The sequence below is a fragment of the Macaca nemestrina genome, chromosome 2, assembly GCF_043159975.1.
Source record: "Macaca nemestrina isolate mMacNem1 chromosome 2, mMacNem.hap1, whole genome shotgun sequence".
In the NCBI taxonomy this organism is placed as follows: domain Eukaryota; kingdom Metazoa; phylum Chordata; class Mammalia; order Primates; family Cercopithecidae; genus Macaca; species Macaca nemestrina.
The window spans coordinates 112,043,216-112,059,496 of NC_092126.1; the positions used below are offsets into that span (position 1 = coordinate 112,043,216).

Genomic DNA, 16,281 nt, shown 5'->3' on the forward strand with positions numbered 1-16,281 from the left:
CCCTCCAGCCCGAGTCCTGGTCTTGCCTGCGCGTCCGCCGGCTCCCGCCGCCGCCGCTGCAGTCCCGCGGGCAGAGCAGAGAAAAGTCCCTGATCTCGGGGGGCGGAGCGGCAGGCGGGGACCCAGGCACCCGCCCTCACCCACATCCCTGAGAGGTCGCCGCCCCCACCACCCCTCCCCCAGACAAAAGATATGACGCACTTAACTATAAACCCACCGACCCCCCTTGGCTTCTGGGAATTTCCCAGAAGGTTCTCCATGGACAGATGCTGAGGGAGTACCCCTAACTCCATCTAAGGTCACAGGTCTTGGCTGCTTTAGGTCAATCACAGTGACCAGGCTGAGGAGTGGACAGGTTCCTGCAGAGCCACAAGGCAGCAGCGCCGTGGGGGGTGGGGGCTGCAGCTGAGGATGACTCACCCCCAATCCGGTGGGGGTGCCCAGACAAGCCCTCAGGCCATGGGTCCCGCCGGCCACTCCTGTGATTCAGCCATCTGTCTGGTGGGCCTCCTGAGCCCCACCCCAATCTCCTTGACAGGAGAGAAGCCCTGGCAAATGAGTGACTCTGGGCCTGTCTTAGGGAAACCAAGGTCCCCTTGGCCTAGATCCAAGTAACTCACCCTGTCTTTGTAGGGGATAAGCCAGAAGGAGGAGAGAACCTGTGTCATGCTTATGCATATGTCCCAGTGTCCCACACCCTCTACCATGTCCCAGGCAGATGCAATCCAGCTGTGCCTGAAGGGAGGGGGCCGCCCATCTGTGGAGAGCGGGACCACCCACAGTGACAGCTCATCTCCCAGGAATCCAGCCCTCCATGCCTCAGGCCGGGTCCCCCTACCTACATGTCCTCACCCATAGGCATCCCCTCATTCCATCTACTTTTCTTGCAGGTCCCTGCCACCCATCTCCCCCACCAGGCCGAGGTCTCCTTGGGCCCCTTCCTCCTTTCCTCATTGCCCTCATGGTACCTGTAGCTTCTGGCTTCATAACTGCCCGCTACCTTACTCCTCTCCCCTTACCCAGGCTGACTTCCCACCCTCCTCCAGCTTGGCTTCTGAGGCTGTGGACAGTCCCCCAACACACCAGACCAGGGCCACTGTCCCAAGGAGGTGGGACTTTGTATATGCGTATCTCTTCATTAGATGGGTGACACTAAGGCAGACAGGCACCCCTAAGAAGGGCAGGCCTCCATCTGGGTCCTGCTCCCCCTTTTTTTCCTGCTAATCCTGAATAACTCTGGGCAGCCCAGAAAGCACATCTATACTCACCAAGGCTGCTGGGCCCCTTCTAATATGCCCAGCCCCACAGCCTGAGGACTCCGGTGTGGCCAGAGCTGGAGGCAGTGAAGACCATCCATGCTGCCTGCTTTCCTATTGCCCAAGGAAGGCTGGGGCTATTCCTTATTACTGACCCCCGAAACTATCCTGGGTCACAGTGCTGTGACCCCATGGGGCCTAGAACCTTATTCCAAGGTCAGAGTCTCCTCAACCATGTCCCAGGACCCCCCATCCCTGCAAGGTGTGCTCCAGGTGAGGGCTGCAGAGAACCACATATGTTCTCATCACACAAGCAGCCCCTTCCCACTAAGACTGTCACTTCCTCCTGCACAGCCAGGGCGGGCGAGAGCAGGCCAGTGGCACAGACAGTACAGTACAGACATGTGCACACGTGGGCCAGCCTTAGGGGAGACAGGAGGCCCAGCTGGGAGGGTGGGTGCTCAGGCAAACCTCATCAGAATTGAGGTGCCCCCAAAAGAAAGGACAGGTTGCTGTGAGAGGGTCTCTCAAAGGGTGCTGGGAGAGGCTGTTGGGAAGGTAGGAGTAAGGTTGGAATGACTACATGTCTGGAGCTCCTATGAGGCTTATGAGCAGGAGTGTGGCCCTCTGAGGCCCCGGCTCTGGCCTCCTGGGAGGCACACAGCCTAGGGCACAGCCCCAGAGGCCAGTACCTATCTGCAATCCCATCAGGGCAGTGGAGCCCCCAGAGCACATCTTTCTCCCTCCCAAGCTTCCCTGAACATTTCCTTCCCTGGCCTCAGTCACTACCTCTCCCCATCTGTTTCCAACCAGGGCCTCTTTATCAGGTGCCAGCCCCACACATCCCACTGTGCCCTAGACACCACCAAACTCCTCACTGGACTATGGAAGATTATCCTCCTCCAATCCACTCCTGCCCCTGCGTCTCCCAGCCCTGCTGGGAATGTAGTCCTCTTTGTGTCCCCTGCAGCTGGCTCCAGCTCTTGTGTGGCCATGACCTCTGCTCTGCCACAGCACAGCTCACCAGGACTGATACAGAAATGTGGCCCGAGAGTCCCCATGCTGAATCTCAACGCTGACCAAGTCACTTCTCTTCATGGTAACCTCCACACACCTCCCCAGCATGGCTCCAGGGTAAAGACCAGAGTCCCTGGCTTGGTATGCAAGGTCCCTTAGAACCAGACCACTCCCAGCAGCTCAAGCTCTCGTGACCAGCACACCTGTAGTCTCTAAGGGCCAGGCTGGGCTTACAGATGAAGCCCCATCCTCCAGGAGCTCAAACTTGGCAACAGACTTGGCACTTGTTCCCCTGCCTGGGTGTTGCATCTCCACGAGCACCCAGGGTTGGGCCTGTCAGGGTTCTGCGCTGCCCAGCATCTTCTCTCCAGCGGTTCACAAAGTAGAATGATCTGTGCAATGCCCTGGTCCCGGACCATAGAAGGTGCTTAACAAATGTCTCCGAATTGACAACTTATGGCACCCAATGGTGAAGGAAAGGCACTGGGGCAGGGTGAGAACGGTACAAGGGTTCCTTGGGCTACTTCCAAGCTAGGATGCCGGGGAGACTTCTCAACAGCCCTCTTCTAAACGACCTTGTCCCAGCACCCTGCTTGTGACTGCCAGGCAATGACTTCCTCAAAGGAAAACTGGGCCCCTCACTTTCAACTTCCCCCTGGGATCCCAGAGAACCTGATTGTGGAAGCACTGGGGGGTGAAGGAGGAATGGCCTACCTGCCCACCCACCATGGGGACCAGAATCCAAAGAGATAACAGAGGGACTAGGTAGCTAAGAGCTGTACCGGGTCCTGGCAGCCTCAGGAAAATGGGGAGGGGATTGTCAGGGCAGCAGCTCTGGACTTGCCTGGGACAGATGTAGTTGAAGGAGGGGGCTTGGGCCCCACTGAGCTCAGGGCTATTCTTGGAGCCTGAGTCAGCGGAGGCAAAGGATTCTTGCCCTGCTTGTCCAGGCAGCAGTTAGAAACCAAATGGGAACACTATGCCCCAGGCTACCCTCCTCCCAGAATCCAGAGTAAACACACGCAAGAGGCATCCTTGGAGATACCCCTTGGCCCCTCTGGTCCACCCCAGCAAACTAGAGACCACCAGGGGGTGACCTGGCACAAGGTCCACAGTGAGGGGTTTCCCACCTGAGCCCCCAGGGATTCCAGGCTGACTCCTACAGGGGCAAAGGCTGGGTTTACACTTCCTATGGACTCCCATAGCCCACTCTTGGGACCGGCTGGCTGAGGAACATCCCCTAAGTGGCTGAGTGGAAACATCTGGGCTCAGCTCCCTGCAGGCATCAAAGACTTCCGGCCTCTGCTGCAGCCCCCATGCTTGCCCCTGGCTGAGGACACATCAGCCTGTGGGAAGGCAGGAGGATCCAGGAGCTGCAGAACTAGAGGGAAGTCCTTGCTCCCCATCTACTGCCCCATGGACTCCATGTCAATGCCAAAAGAGGGACGACACATTTCTCAGCAGAAGATTTTATTGGTGGTCACCTGCGGCACAGGTAGAGGAGCCGGAGTGCTGTGTTTGTGGTGGGGGGACCACGAGCCCCAGCCCAGCTCTCTTGTTTACACAGGCTTCCCGCCTAGAAGCGCAGCCAGAACATGCCGCTACGGATCCGGTTGTAGTCTGGGAGCTGCTCAATGGGGCCTGTGGGGATAGGGTGGAGCGTCAGGGTGGGGTACCTGGCCTGCACAGGGACACCTGGCCCTGCGCCGCACCCAGTTCGGAGCTGCTGCCTAGAGCAGCACAAGACAGGCTTTGAGTGGAAAGAGGGAAGAGAACATTCCCCCAGGGGTGCTGAGCCTGTCCCTTCATGTTCTGGCCCTTGAAGCCCCACCCCACATGGAGGTGCCCGTTACCTGACGGGTGCAGGGTATTGATGGAGGCACCCTGGCAGGCAGTCAAGGAACTGCCGGGACAGGTTTTCTGAGCAAGAACTCCCTGGCAGCCAGGGGACTTGGGAGAGCTGCTTGGGGCCTTAACTGGCTGCTCTGTAAGCTGAGCAGCAGTGGGGGAGCAGAGGTGGAAGGCGAGGCCAAGAGAATGGCCTGAGGAAATAAACAAAGAGCAGATCCCCTAGGCCACTTACCATATCCAGCCACCGCTGGGCACTGGTCATAGATGTACTTGGAGCAGATCTCACGCACCACACTGGCATCCACCTCCTGCAGGGTGAGGCAGAGGACATACTAGCTAACAGGCACCTGGCCACCACCTCAGCCAGTCAGCATCATCCAACTAGCCGAGATCTCCCACAGGCAGCATGCAGCTGTCCCCAACCCAAAAGGGGAAAGGCGGAAGGGATCCCTGCTATAGACTTCCATAGGCCGCACCCATCTCCACAGCCATCAGCACCTCTGCCCTGCCCTCCCACTATGCTATCCCTGTAGGTGACAGCTGCCTAGTACACCAGGGATATAGGAGCAGGCTCTGCTGTGCCAGGCCCCAACGCTGCACCTCCAGGTGTCTGTCAGGTCAAGATTCCAGAACCTCTCCCAGGGGCCCATGTTACCGCAATCCGGCTTTCCCATTCAGCCAGGGGGATGCGGCGGCCATAGGTCAGGAGGCTGCGACCAATGTCCTCACACACAGGAGTAGTGCCTTTAAGGATGGGGGAGGGCTCAGAAGTCCACCCAGCCCAATCCTGGACCCACAGGTACACAAACAACTTCCAGCCTAAGGTTGACAAGGACCTCCCTGACCTCATGCTGACCCAGATCACAGCCCTCTCTTCTGTGGTCACCTATTATGGTAGCGATGGGCTGTGGACCTGTCCCACACCTGCCTGCATCTCCAAGGGTGGGGTGATGGGGCACAGTGTGGTCTTCAAAGTTTTCCTTTCTAACTTTGGTTAGTTAGGAGTGGTGGCCACCTTGGGGCTGTCGCTGGCAAGATGCACTCTATCCCTCCCCACTGAGCTGCAGGACTCACCATCTAGATGAGATACCAGGGCATTTCTGAGGATGTTTTTGCCCCGGGCCACCTCACTCTCCGTGGCACTGGTACACAGGCGCATCCTAAAGTCGGAGGGGGCGGGGGTGGGTGGGTGGTGTTCACTTTGAGCCAATGTGTCCTCTCTCAGCCTCCCACTGCACTGGTTAAAGCCGCCATCCCACCTAGGAGTACCAGGCTGCCACTTACCACTGCCCTTGCAGGACGAACATCATGTCATCGATTTTCATTCGGTCACAGACAAAGTGTGCACCCAGCAAACCCGTGTCTGCATAGCAGATGCTGAAGGTCTGGAAACTCTGGCATAGCTTGTTGGCCACGGCACCTGAAGCCAGTGGGCTGGACAGGTGCTGCCAGGGGGATAGGTGGTCAGCACCCACCCTCTTGTCTTCAACCCATACTGTGACCCCCACGCACAGAAGCACACAGCCCCAGCACCCTCTCTTCCCTGAAGGTGAGGTACCATGCTCACTCTGGCACTCACCACGCCACCACCGTAAGTGCAATCATAGTGGCCGATGATGGCATTGGCCACTTGCAAGGCCACATTGTCCGGGCTGGCCCAGCCAGGACCCTCTACTGCAATGGCCACATGAGCAAAAGGTAGAGCATCGTCACGGTGGCGGATCTGAAACAGTATATGACAAGGTTGAGGGACAGCCAGACTGCCGGGGGAACAGAAAAGGTGGGTAGAGGGTGTACGTGTGTGTGACCATGTGTGCCTGTGATGCAGAAGCCAGAGAACCCCTTCCCAACTGCTGAGGTATCTCTGGAGTCACCAGGATAACCATGCACATGGGGGTCCTCCCACAGGTCCCCAGCTGAGCACTACCCCGGCCCAACAGGCAGCACACCTCACTGCCAGTGAAGCGGCACGGAGTAAGAGCGGGCACAGTGTCCTCTGCGTATGTCCAAGGGATGTCACCAAGGTGCTTCTGGGCAAGGTCTAACAGTTGCTGGTGCTCCACTCCTGCTGAGACAGACAGTGGCATTACTGACCAGCCAGGGCCCAAAGCACAGGGTGCAGGGGAGTTCACAGACAGGCGGAGGACCCCCATGTCCTGTCTTAGTGGGAGAAACCAGGAGTATGTGACATTAGAACAGGGTGAGGAAAGAAGGTCCTCCTCAGACAGACCCTGCCTTGTGGACAGGACAGACACCTCAGGGCCAGATAGCTCCCACGGCCTCAGTCCTAGAAGAGCAGCAGCGCTCAGAACTTCAACACGGGCTGCCATGTGATGTAAGTGTGGGTTCTCACTTGAGAAGGTGCATTCCACCTATATCAAGGACAAGACTGGTACTCCTGGGTACAAAGCCACCTGGCCTGCCTTTTCCCTCTAGCTCTCCCTCAAGTATTTCTGGCTGCTGGCCCGGCAGGGGGTGGCAAGTGAGGGGGCAGAAAGAGGTGCTATTACAGGGCTGTGATAAGGTCTGGGGTCCCCTGAGAGCTGGGGACATTTGCAAATAATGTTACAAACGTATACCCTAGGACTCCTTGGATCTGGCCTCCTCACCTCCACAAGAGGACTCTGTGGTGCCACCAGTTACGCTGGCCTTTTTTTTCCCCCCCAAGACGGAGTCTCGCTCTGTTGCCCAGGCTGGAGCACAGTGACACGATCTCAGCTCACTGCAAGCTCCGCCTCCCGGGTTCACGCTATTCTCCTGCCTCAGCCTCCCAAGTAACTGGGACTATAGGTGCCCGACACCATGCCTGTCTAATTTTTTTGTATTTTCAGTAGAGGCAGGGTTTCACTGTGTTAGCCAGGATGGTCTCGATCTCCTGACCTCGTGATCCGCCCACCTCAGCCTCCCAAAGTGCTGGGATTACAGGCGTGAGCCACTCCACCCGGCCTGTGTTGGCCTATTTTTTTTTTGTTTTTGTTTTTTGTTTTTTTGAGACGGAGTCTCGCTCTGTCGCCCAGACTGGAGTGCAGTGGCACGATCTCGGCTCCCTGCAAGCTCCACCTCCCAGGTTCATGCCATTCTCCTGCCTCAGCCTCCCAAGTAGCTGGGACTACAGGCGCCCGCTACCACGCCCGGCTAATTTTTTTGTATTTTTAGTAGAGATGGGGTTTCACCGTGTTAGCCAGGATGGTCTCAATCTCTTGACCTCGTGATCCGCCTGCCTCGGCCTCCCAAAAAGTGCTGGGATTACAGGCGTGAGCCCCCGCATCCTGCCCTGTGTTGGCCTTTTATTCCTTCCGTGAGCTCAAGCCCTGCTAGTCTGACAGATATGTCAGACTGCTGTTACCCCCAGGTTCCTCAGCTCCAAAGCCCCGGTCATGTTCATCCTATTGGTCTTTTATGCATACTCAGCTGCCAAAGTCAGCTCAGCTGGGAACTTTTTTTTTTTTTTTTTTTGGAGATGGAGTCTCATTCTGTTGCCCAGGCCAGAGTGCAGTGGCACAATCTCAGCTCACTGCAACCTCCGCCCCCCGGGTTCAAGCGATTCTCCTGCCTCAGCCTTCCGAGTAGCTGGGATTATAGGTGCCTGCCACCACGCCTGGCTAATTTTTGTACTTTTACTAGAGACAGGGTTTTGCCATGTTGGCTAGGCTGGTCTCGAACTCCTGACCTCAAGTGATTAACCTACCTCGGCCTCCCAAAGTGCTAGGATTACAGGCGTGAGCCACCACGCCCAGCCAAGATGGGAAGCATCTTAACCTCAGTTCCTTACCCATGTCCAGACCCCAACCAGGTTCCATCTATAAAACCACCTGGAGTACATTTACTGCTCCCCCTTGCTCCTGCCATCTCCTGCCCAGTCCCTACCACAGCCCCTCTCTAGCTAGCCTGCCTGCACTGTGACCCCACACAGCAGCAGAGCAAACCTCAGACCATGACATGCTCTTCCCCTGTGCTCAGTTCCCCATACCACCTAAGTAACACTCACCACCTTTCAGGCTTCTGTTCAAACTACAGGTGCTTTAAAAAGCCCCTCCCCCAACCTACAACTCTGAGGCCCCAGTGAAATCTCCCCGACCCCTCTGTGCCTTCCTTTCTTTTTTTTTTTTTGAGACGGAGTCTCGCTCTGTCGCCCAGGCTGGAGTGCAGTGGCGCGATCTCGGCTCACTGCAAGCTCCGCCTCCCGGGTTCACGCCATTCTCCTGCCTCAGCCTCCCGAGTAGCTGGGACTACAGGCGCCCATGACTGCGCCTGGCTAATTTTTTGTATTTTTAGTAGAGACGGGGTTTCACCGTGGTCTCGATCTCCTGACCTTGTGATCCGCCCGCCTCGGCCTCCCAAAGTGCTGGGATTACAGGCGTGAGCCACCGCGCCCGGCCTGTGCCTTCCTTTCAAGGCACTTCTTGGTCTGTTATCAGGCATGCATCAATACACAACTAATGGCTGGCTCTCCCAAGGGCAAGGCCACAAGGAACAAGGCCAGGGGCTTACATCCCCTACCAGCCCATAAACTCAGTATCCTAGGACCAGGTGGGGCTAAGACAGACCTGTACCAGAGGGACAGCATCCTGTTTAACCAGTCCCAGTGGTGGCAGCAGGGTAGACTCCTATCCCACCTCAGACAGCACAGGCGGAAGGTCATTCCCCTCAAGGTTAGGGTGGGAGCAGGGTCCCCTGGGGTGGAATGTCCCTTATGGTGGGAACCAGGACCTTGGCTTTGATAACCAAGGCTAGGACCCCACTTCAGTGAGTCCATCACTCACCTCCAGCTGCTGCCAGCACCATTCGAGGGGCCTTGTAATGAGTGCTGAGGTACTCGGTCAAGTCTGCACGAGACAGCTTCCTACAAGACATATGGCCAGTGTGTCAGCACCTCTACCACACTGGAGTGAGTTGGGGTGTGTGCGTGAATGGGACTGAGGAGGCAGACTAGGAGAGGCATAGTTTCTCCGAAGCGTGGGCCCTAGCACACCCCCGACCCCCTTTCCCCATCTCTGCCACCCACCCCTCCAAGGCCCAGAGGGCAACCCTTGTCTGCCCTTGCCTCATGCCTGACCTCAGGACAGGCTCATAGTCTTCTCTGAGAATGTGTGAGCCAACACTGTGGGACTCTCAAAGGGCAGTATCAAAGCTCCCAGAGCCATCACCAAAGGAGACAAGAGACCACATGGAGGGGACACCCAGACACCCCGCCCTTGGACTGTCAGGACATGCACCAAAACATACCTTAAAACAAAGCCCAAAACTCAAGTGAAGCCCACAAAGCCATTAAAAAAGACTCACTGGACCACATGGATATAGAAACTGTCTCCAATCGCATGACTCAGGAAAATAACCCCGACAGACAGTTAGCCAACTGAAAATGTGACCTGGAAAGGGTCTGGCCAGGCGAGAATGGGGCAAGCATCCCACCACAAGCCCAGCCAACTCTCACCTGACATTCTCACTGGGCCCCTCCACAGCCTGGGCTAGAGGTGTGCCCTGGAATGCTGTGGCATGCAGGTAGTCAAAGACCACGTCTCGCATAGATGCGTCATTCTCCTGCATCTCCCGCAGGATCACATCACGTTCCTTCTCGATCTGTGAGTCTTCCAGACTACAGTTCTGCACAATGTCACCCAAGAGCTCCACAACTAGATGCAAGGAGGACATGTTTAGGTGCCAGGTGGACCACTGGAGACCAATGACAGCACAAAATCCCCAGGCCTGGCATCTCCTGCTGCCCACCCCTAGTTGCCCAGCTGCAAAGCCATACGCTAAGGGTAATAGGATTCTGTGGTCAGCCAGGGACTCCTGGGTAGCTGTCCTCTGCCCCCCTGCCCTCTGCCCCACCTCTTCCTCCAGGTGTTACCTTTTGGCAGATCCTTGGACAGCGCCTTGATGTAGTAAGCTGTGTGTTCCCGGGTGCTGTAGGCATTAAGATGGGCCCCCATGCTCTCTACCTCCTTCTCCAGGGCACTGCCAGGCCGATTCTTTGTTCCCTGGAATCAGATATCAACCAGACCAATCAGAAGCCACACAGGAGCCCAAGAACCCTGTCCTCAGAGGCTAAAGATCCAGCAGGACCACTGGTCCACAGGTACCTCCCTCAGCATAGACTCTGGGGACACAGATCCCAGAGTCTGTGTTTACCAAGTACTAAGCAGGCCTTGTGGTGACCAAGGCCATGGCATCATGGGCCAACAGAATAGAGATAACCAGGGTGAGGACAGAAGGGCATGGCCAGACCAAGTGTTTCCTAAAGCTCCTGTAACACCTTACCAACGAGCAGTGGGGTCATTACCAGTACACCTCCCCCTTCTTATTGACAGCCATGGTCAGGTAAGCCCACACCTGTGTTCAAGTGATACAACCCACTCCTCCCATGCCATTCCCATGACTGTATGTGTCTGTTTATACATGCTAGTGGCCACCTCTGTGGGACCCAATCCTAGTCCTATGTGTGGAGAACAGTGGTGCTATCTCTTGGTTAATACTGCACACATACCCATGACATTGCAGCTGGCTGGGTTGCCCATTAGAGCTCCATGGCCCTGCCCACCCCAACCAAGGGATGCCCAGGTATTCCACCACAGCAGAACATTTCATAAGCAAGCATGTACGTCCATGTCTGTGGGTTTGTTACAATGCACGTGCATATCTATGTGTGTTCCACAGGTCTCCTGTATGCATGCACATAACACAGGCCTGGCTTCTCTGATGAAAAGTGGGGTTCCTGTGGTTCCTTGGGTCTTCTTGGCTCTGAGGGCCTCATGCAGGGGCTCATCAGATACGTGCCTACTCAGGAGACGTTAAGCTCATGTGGTTCCTTTTAGGAAGGCTGGCCAGACATCCGCCCCGCCACTGAGGCCCATAATCAGGCTATTTTTTCTGACCTTCATCCTCAGGAGGGACAACAGGCAGCCCTAAGTCCAGAGGAGACAGACTTCAAGAGCCTCACCTTGAAAGCCAGATGCTCCAAAAAGTAGCCTGCCCCATTGTTCTTCTCAGTCTCAAAACGGCTGCCAACATCAATCCACACTCCCACCTGGACAAGAAGCCACCAACAAAGGTTACAAACAAACCACTCCCCAGCCCCCTACTCACACCCCACCTGAGTGACTCAGTACAAGCCCCAGGCAGGGACTCATGAATCCTGGAGTCAGGGAGAACTGCCCCAGCAGGACCCCTGTGCTTGGAGATACAGTCACGCCTGGCAAACAGAGGGCCAGCTGAATGACTAGTCACACTGCATCATTGCTCTCCTGATTGGCTATCAAGGACCCCCAGGGACACTTCTAACTGTGCACATTTACCTGGTCTCACCAGCATACAAAATCCTTAAATTCACTCTCACTTTTCAGTTAATTATTTGTTTTTGTCTAGGCATACAACACATCATTTGCAAACAACTACTTATTTTTTCCTTTCTAAAAATTACACACTGCCTTTGTTCTGGCAATGATTTGATCCTTTCATCATTAAGGAAGGGACTATTGGTTTAGACTGTATATTTTATCACACTAAATATTGTTCCTATAACACCATTTTGTTGTCGTTTTTAATCAGATCTGGACACCAAACACTGCCCAGTGTTGCCCTGGCACCCAATAAGATAATATTAATTTTCTTTTTTTTTTTTTTTTTTTGAGACGAAGTCTCGCTGTGTCTCCCAGGCTGGAGTGCAGTGGCGTGATCTCGGCTCACTGCAAGCTCCGCCTCCCGGGTTCACGCCATTCTCCCGCCTCAGCCTCCCAAGTAGCTGAGACTACAGGCGCCCGCCACCACGCCCGGCTAGTTTTTTGTATTTTTAGTAGAGACGGGGTTTCACCATGTTAGCCAGGATAGTCTCGATTTCCTGACCTCGTGATCCACCCGCCTCGGCCTCCCAAAGTGCTGGGATTACAGGCTTGAGCCACTGCGCTCGGCCACTTTTTTTGTTTTGACATGGAGTCTCACTCGGTCACGAGGCTGGAGTGCGGTGGCCTGATGTCAGCTCACTCAACCTCTGCTTCCTGGGTTCAAGCGATTCTCCTGCTTCAGCCTTACGAGTAGCTGGGACTATAGGTGTGTGCCACCACGCCCAGCTAATTTTTGTATTTTTAGTAGAGGTGGGGTTTCACCACGTTGGCCAGGATGGTCTTAATCTCTTGACCTCATGATCCGCCTGCCTCGGTCTCCCAAAGTGCTAGAACTACAGGCATGAGCCACTGCGCCAAGACTTTTTTTTAATTGTATAAATTTATGGGGTACAAGCGCAATTTTTAAAAGTTTCTATCCATACACAAAACTCCATTTTTTTTTTTTTTTTTTAAAGACAGAGGGCCTTGCTCTGTCACCCAGGCCAGAGTAATCATGGCTCACTGCAACCTCGTATTCCTGGGCTCAATTGATCCTCCTGCTTTGGCCTCTCAAAGCCCTGGAATTACCTGTGTTAGCCACTGTGCCCCGCACACAAGTGCGATGTCGTTACATGCACAGAATGCACAAGTAGTCAAGGGAGCTCAAGACCAGCCTGACCAACGTGGAGAAACCCCATCTCTACTAAAAATACAAAAAATTAGCCGGGCACGGTGGCACATGCCTGTAATCCCAGTTACTCAGGAGGTTGAGGCAGGAGAATCACTTGAACCCGGGAGATGGAGGTTGCAGTGAGCTGAGACTGCACCATTGCACACCAGCCTGTGTAACAAGAGCGAAACTCTGTCTCCAAAAAAAAAAAAAAAAAAAAGCACAAGTAGTCAAATCAGGGCTTTTACGTTATCCATCACCAGAATAACACACCTTGTACCCATTAAGTAATTTCTTTTTTTTTTTTTTAAGATGGACTCTCACTCTGTCACTCAGGCTGGAGTACAGTGGCACGATCTTGGCTCACTGCAATCATTATCCACCCTTTCATCTTTCCAAGTCTTCACTGTCCACCATTCCACTTTCTACATCTGTATGTACATATTTCTTAGCTCCCACTGATAAGTGAGAACATAAAGTAATATTTGCTTTCCTAAGAGATGTCAATGCATATATCATAAGTCACACAATCTTAGATGAACATGTATTTCACATCTAACATCTTGGAATGCAAGAGGCATTTTACAATCTACAGTACCCTTTTATCAAAATTGGCAAGACTCTTAAGATTCTCTGCACTGGAACACAGACGGCTCCTTACAATCTAGGACATTTTGAAGTTCATGTAATATAGCATTCTTTACTACAACAGGTGCCATATAACAAGGAAGTTGCAGGCCACCTTATCCTATGCTTAGTAATAATTTAAATCGCAGGACATTGTTTCTGGAAAACTAAAAGGATGTGTCAATAAAAACATCTGGCCCTGGAGCTGGGGGATGGGGACTGAAGGGAGGAGGAGATAATTATTTCTTGGGAATCTTCTCACCTATTCATATATCTATTTGTGAGTCAAGATTTCTATCCTTGAGTCAATTTTGAGAATTTGTATTTTTTGGAAAATCACACATTTCATTGTACTGTTAAAATTAATTTCTTCCTAAAATGCATTTGTGGTCTAGCCTGGAGATTATGAGCTTGGGCATAATGAGGGTGACAGACCTGGACGCCTGCAAGTCACCTAAGGTGTCTGAATCCCATTTTCCGCATTGTAAGAGGAGACGTGATCACTTCTCTTACATGGGCTCCTTAACAAAAGGCTGGAAAAGAATTTGGCCGCCTACTTGACGGGCATTATATGCTAAACAATGTTGACTTATAGTGAAGATTGTCCCGTGAAGCCAAGGCGTGGCTAGGGTCGGGAATGGGGCCATTCTTGGGGTGAGTGATCCTGAGTCCGAATCCAAACCATAAACGGGAAGACCCGAGCCCAAGGTCACACCCCAACCTGAGAAAAGATGGCAGGCCTAATCTGGAGGCCCTCTCCCCAGTGGCGTCCCCAGCTCACCGTGCAAGTGGGCTGAGAGGACTGCTCGGAGGCCACACGCAGGCCGTTGTCCAGCAGGCTAACCTGCGTCTCCGGCACGAACTGGAGCGCCTGAGCGAAGGTTGCCGTACTCCGCAAGGCTGGCGTCCGCAGCAGGGTCGGCTGTGGAAGGGAACAGCTGCGAGTGAGGACTCTGTTGGGGAATCGCTCACCACCTCCCAGGTACTCAGGAGGATCCCAGTCCCCCTCCCCGCCCCCGCCCCTAGGCCATTGGCGAGGTACCTTTCCCCGCCCTCCTCCATGACCTTCCCACGGCCCTGACCCCGCGTCCTCCCCACCTCGACCTGCCACTGCTAACAGCCCACACCCGTCCGCTTCCCGAAGCCCTGTCCCCTGAAGCCCCGCGCTCTCGCCACCACCTTACCGAGCGGCGGGCGCGCAATAGCACTTGTGCCCCGGAGGTAGCAGCCCGGCAGACCACGGACGCCGCCATCTTCCAGCTCTAGTCGGCTCTAAGTTGCACCGCGCAAGCGTAGAGTAGGCGCGTTGGCGGTCGCGGCGCAGGCGCAGTATCGTAAAGTTGGCGCTCGGCCGCCTCCTGGCGGGATCCGGGACCGTCAGTTGTGCTGGCCTGGCTTTGGCTGGCTGGCTGGCTGGCTCTATCAGTGCCGCCGCCCGTGCCTGCGCACACAGTCCGCCTGCCGTCCATCAGCCCGAGCAGGTTTGCCCGCCGTGCGGTCCATCTCCCCGTTCCACGCGTGGAAGTCAGAGTGCACAATGTTTCTCACCAGCCGCGCTGCGTACTCCGAGTAGAGGTCTGGCGGGTGGGGCGTTGCAGCCGCAGCGTGTCCGCAGGTTCGAGCCCAGGGCTGAAGTACCAGAGTGGAAACTTACCTGGGACCACAAGGCGGTGCTGAAAGTCAGTTTTTTTTCTCTTTATTTATTTATTTTTTATTTTCTGAGACGGTCTCGCTCTGTCGCCCAGGCTGGAGTGCAGTGGCGCGATCTCAGCCCACTGCAGCCTCCGCCTCCCGGGTTCAAGCAATTCTGCCTCAGCCTCCCGAGTAGCTGGGATTACGCCCGGCTAATTGTATCTTTAAGAGACAAGGTTTCGGCCGTGCGCGGTGGCTCACGCCTGTAATCCCAGCACTTTGGGAGGCCGAGGCGGGTGGATCACAAGGTCAGGAGATCGAGACCATCCTGGCTAACACTGTGAAACCCCGTCTCTACTAAAAATGCAAAAAATTAGCCGGGCGAGGTGGCGGGCGCCTGTAGTCCCAGCTACTCGGGAGGCTGAGGCAGGAGAATGGCGTGAACCCGGGAGGCGGAGCTTGCAGTGAGCCGAGATCGCGCCACTGCACTCCAGCCTGGGCGACTAAGCGAGACTCTGTCTCAAAAAAAAAAAAAAAAAAAGAGACAAGGTTTCTCCATGTTGGCCAGGTTTGCGCCCTGCCAGTTTTCTCTTTAAAAGAATTAAGTAGAGACCGGGCGCGGTGGCTCACGCCTGTAATCCCAACACTGGGAGGCCGAGGCACGTGGATCACTTGAGGCCAGGAGTTGGAGACCAGCCTGGCCAACATAGTGAAACTTTTCCTTTCCTGTAAGAGGAAAAAGAATTCTAGCTGGGCGCGGTGGGTCAGGCCTGTAATCCCAGCACTTTGGGAGGCCGAGTCGGGCGGATCACCTGTCAGGAGTTTAAGACCAGCCTGACCAACATGGAGAAACCCCATCTCTACTAAAAACACAAAATTAGCTGGGCGTGGTGGCGCATGCTTATAATCCTAGCTACTCGGGAGGCTGAGGCAGGAGAATCACTTGAATCCGGGAGGCTGAGGTTGTTTGCCGTGAGCCAAGATCGCGCCATTTCCAGCCTGGGCAACAAGAGCGAAACTACGTCTCAAAAAAAAAAATTCTAAGGTATGCTTTGTTATGTCAACTAATGAAAAAAAAAAAATCAAGCTTTTAAATATTTAAAGTTAGTTCTATTCAGAAGTCTTACTGTGAATTACAACCCAGGAAAGCCTTTCAGGGAGTTTCTGCCAGATTGCTCCAAAGCAGCGTTTCCGACACAGCTTATACACTGGTGGTGGCGGCTTTCCATGTGCTCAGAAATTACATATGTGCTCAGAAGTTACATTAGAGCAAAGTCTCATCAAGGTTTGGGTGTGAGAGTACATCTGTTTATAGGTCACAGAAGTGTAATCATTAATCCTGTCGGAGAGTATCTTAAGTATAGGAAGAGGCAAGGGCTAGGATCATTGCATTTTCTACCATGTTGGC

General features: G+C 54.4%; 1 protein-coding gene across 1 annotated transcript; it reads right to left on the minus strand.

Moving 5' to 3' along the window:
• Window positions 1–3,726: 3,726 nt before the first annotated feature.
• On the minus strand, window positions 3,727–14,570 carry LOC105480413 (ubiquinol-cytochrome c reductase core protein 1). The gene is made up of 13 exons (XM_011739240.2): window positions 14,426–14,570; window positions 14,023–14,163; window positions 11,065–11,151; window positions 9,976–10,105; window positions 9,559–9,757; window positions 8,888–8,967; window positions 6,074–6,189; window positions 5,704–5,847; window positions 5,409–5,569; window positions 5,199–5,284; window positions 4,780–4,868; window positions 4,357–4,432; window positions 3,727–3,914 (listed from the first exon to the last, which is right to left on the minus strand). The coding sequence occupies exons 1-13, from the start codon at window positions 14,492–14,494 to the stop codon at window positions 3,850–3,852; spliced, it is 1,443 nt and encodes a 480-aa protein (XP_011737542.1). The 5' UTR covers window positions 14,495–14,570; the 3' UTR covers window positions 3,727–3,849.
• Between the last annotated feature and the right edge of the window lie 1,711 nt (window positions 14,571–16,281).

Bases quoted from the DNA above. Each gene is read 5' to 3' on its own strand.
- LOC105480413 (XM_011739240.2), bottom strand. From the start codon at position 14,494: ATGGCGGCGTCCGTGGTCTGCCGGGCTGCTACCTCCGGGGCACAAGTG. The intron at 6,190-8,887 runs GTGAGTGATGGA...CTGTCTCAGCAG, and splicing joins GGTGCTGGCAGCAGCTGGAG to GAGTGGAGCACCAGCAACTG. The intron at 4,433-4,779 runs GTAACATGGGCC...CTCACCCTGCAG, and splicing joins AATGGGAAAGCCGGATTGCG to GAGGTGGATGCCAGTGTGGT.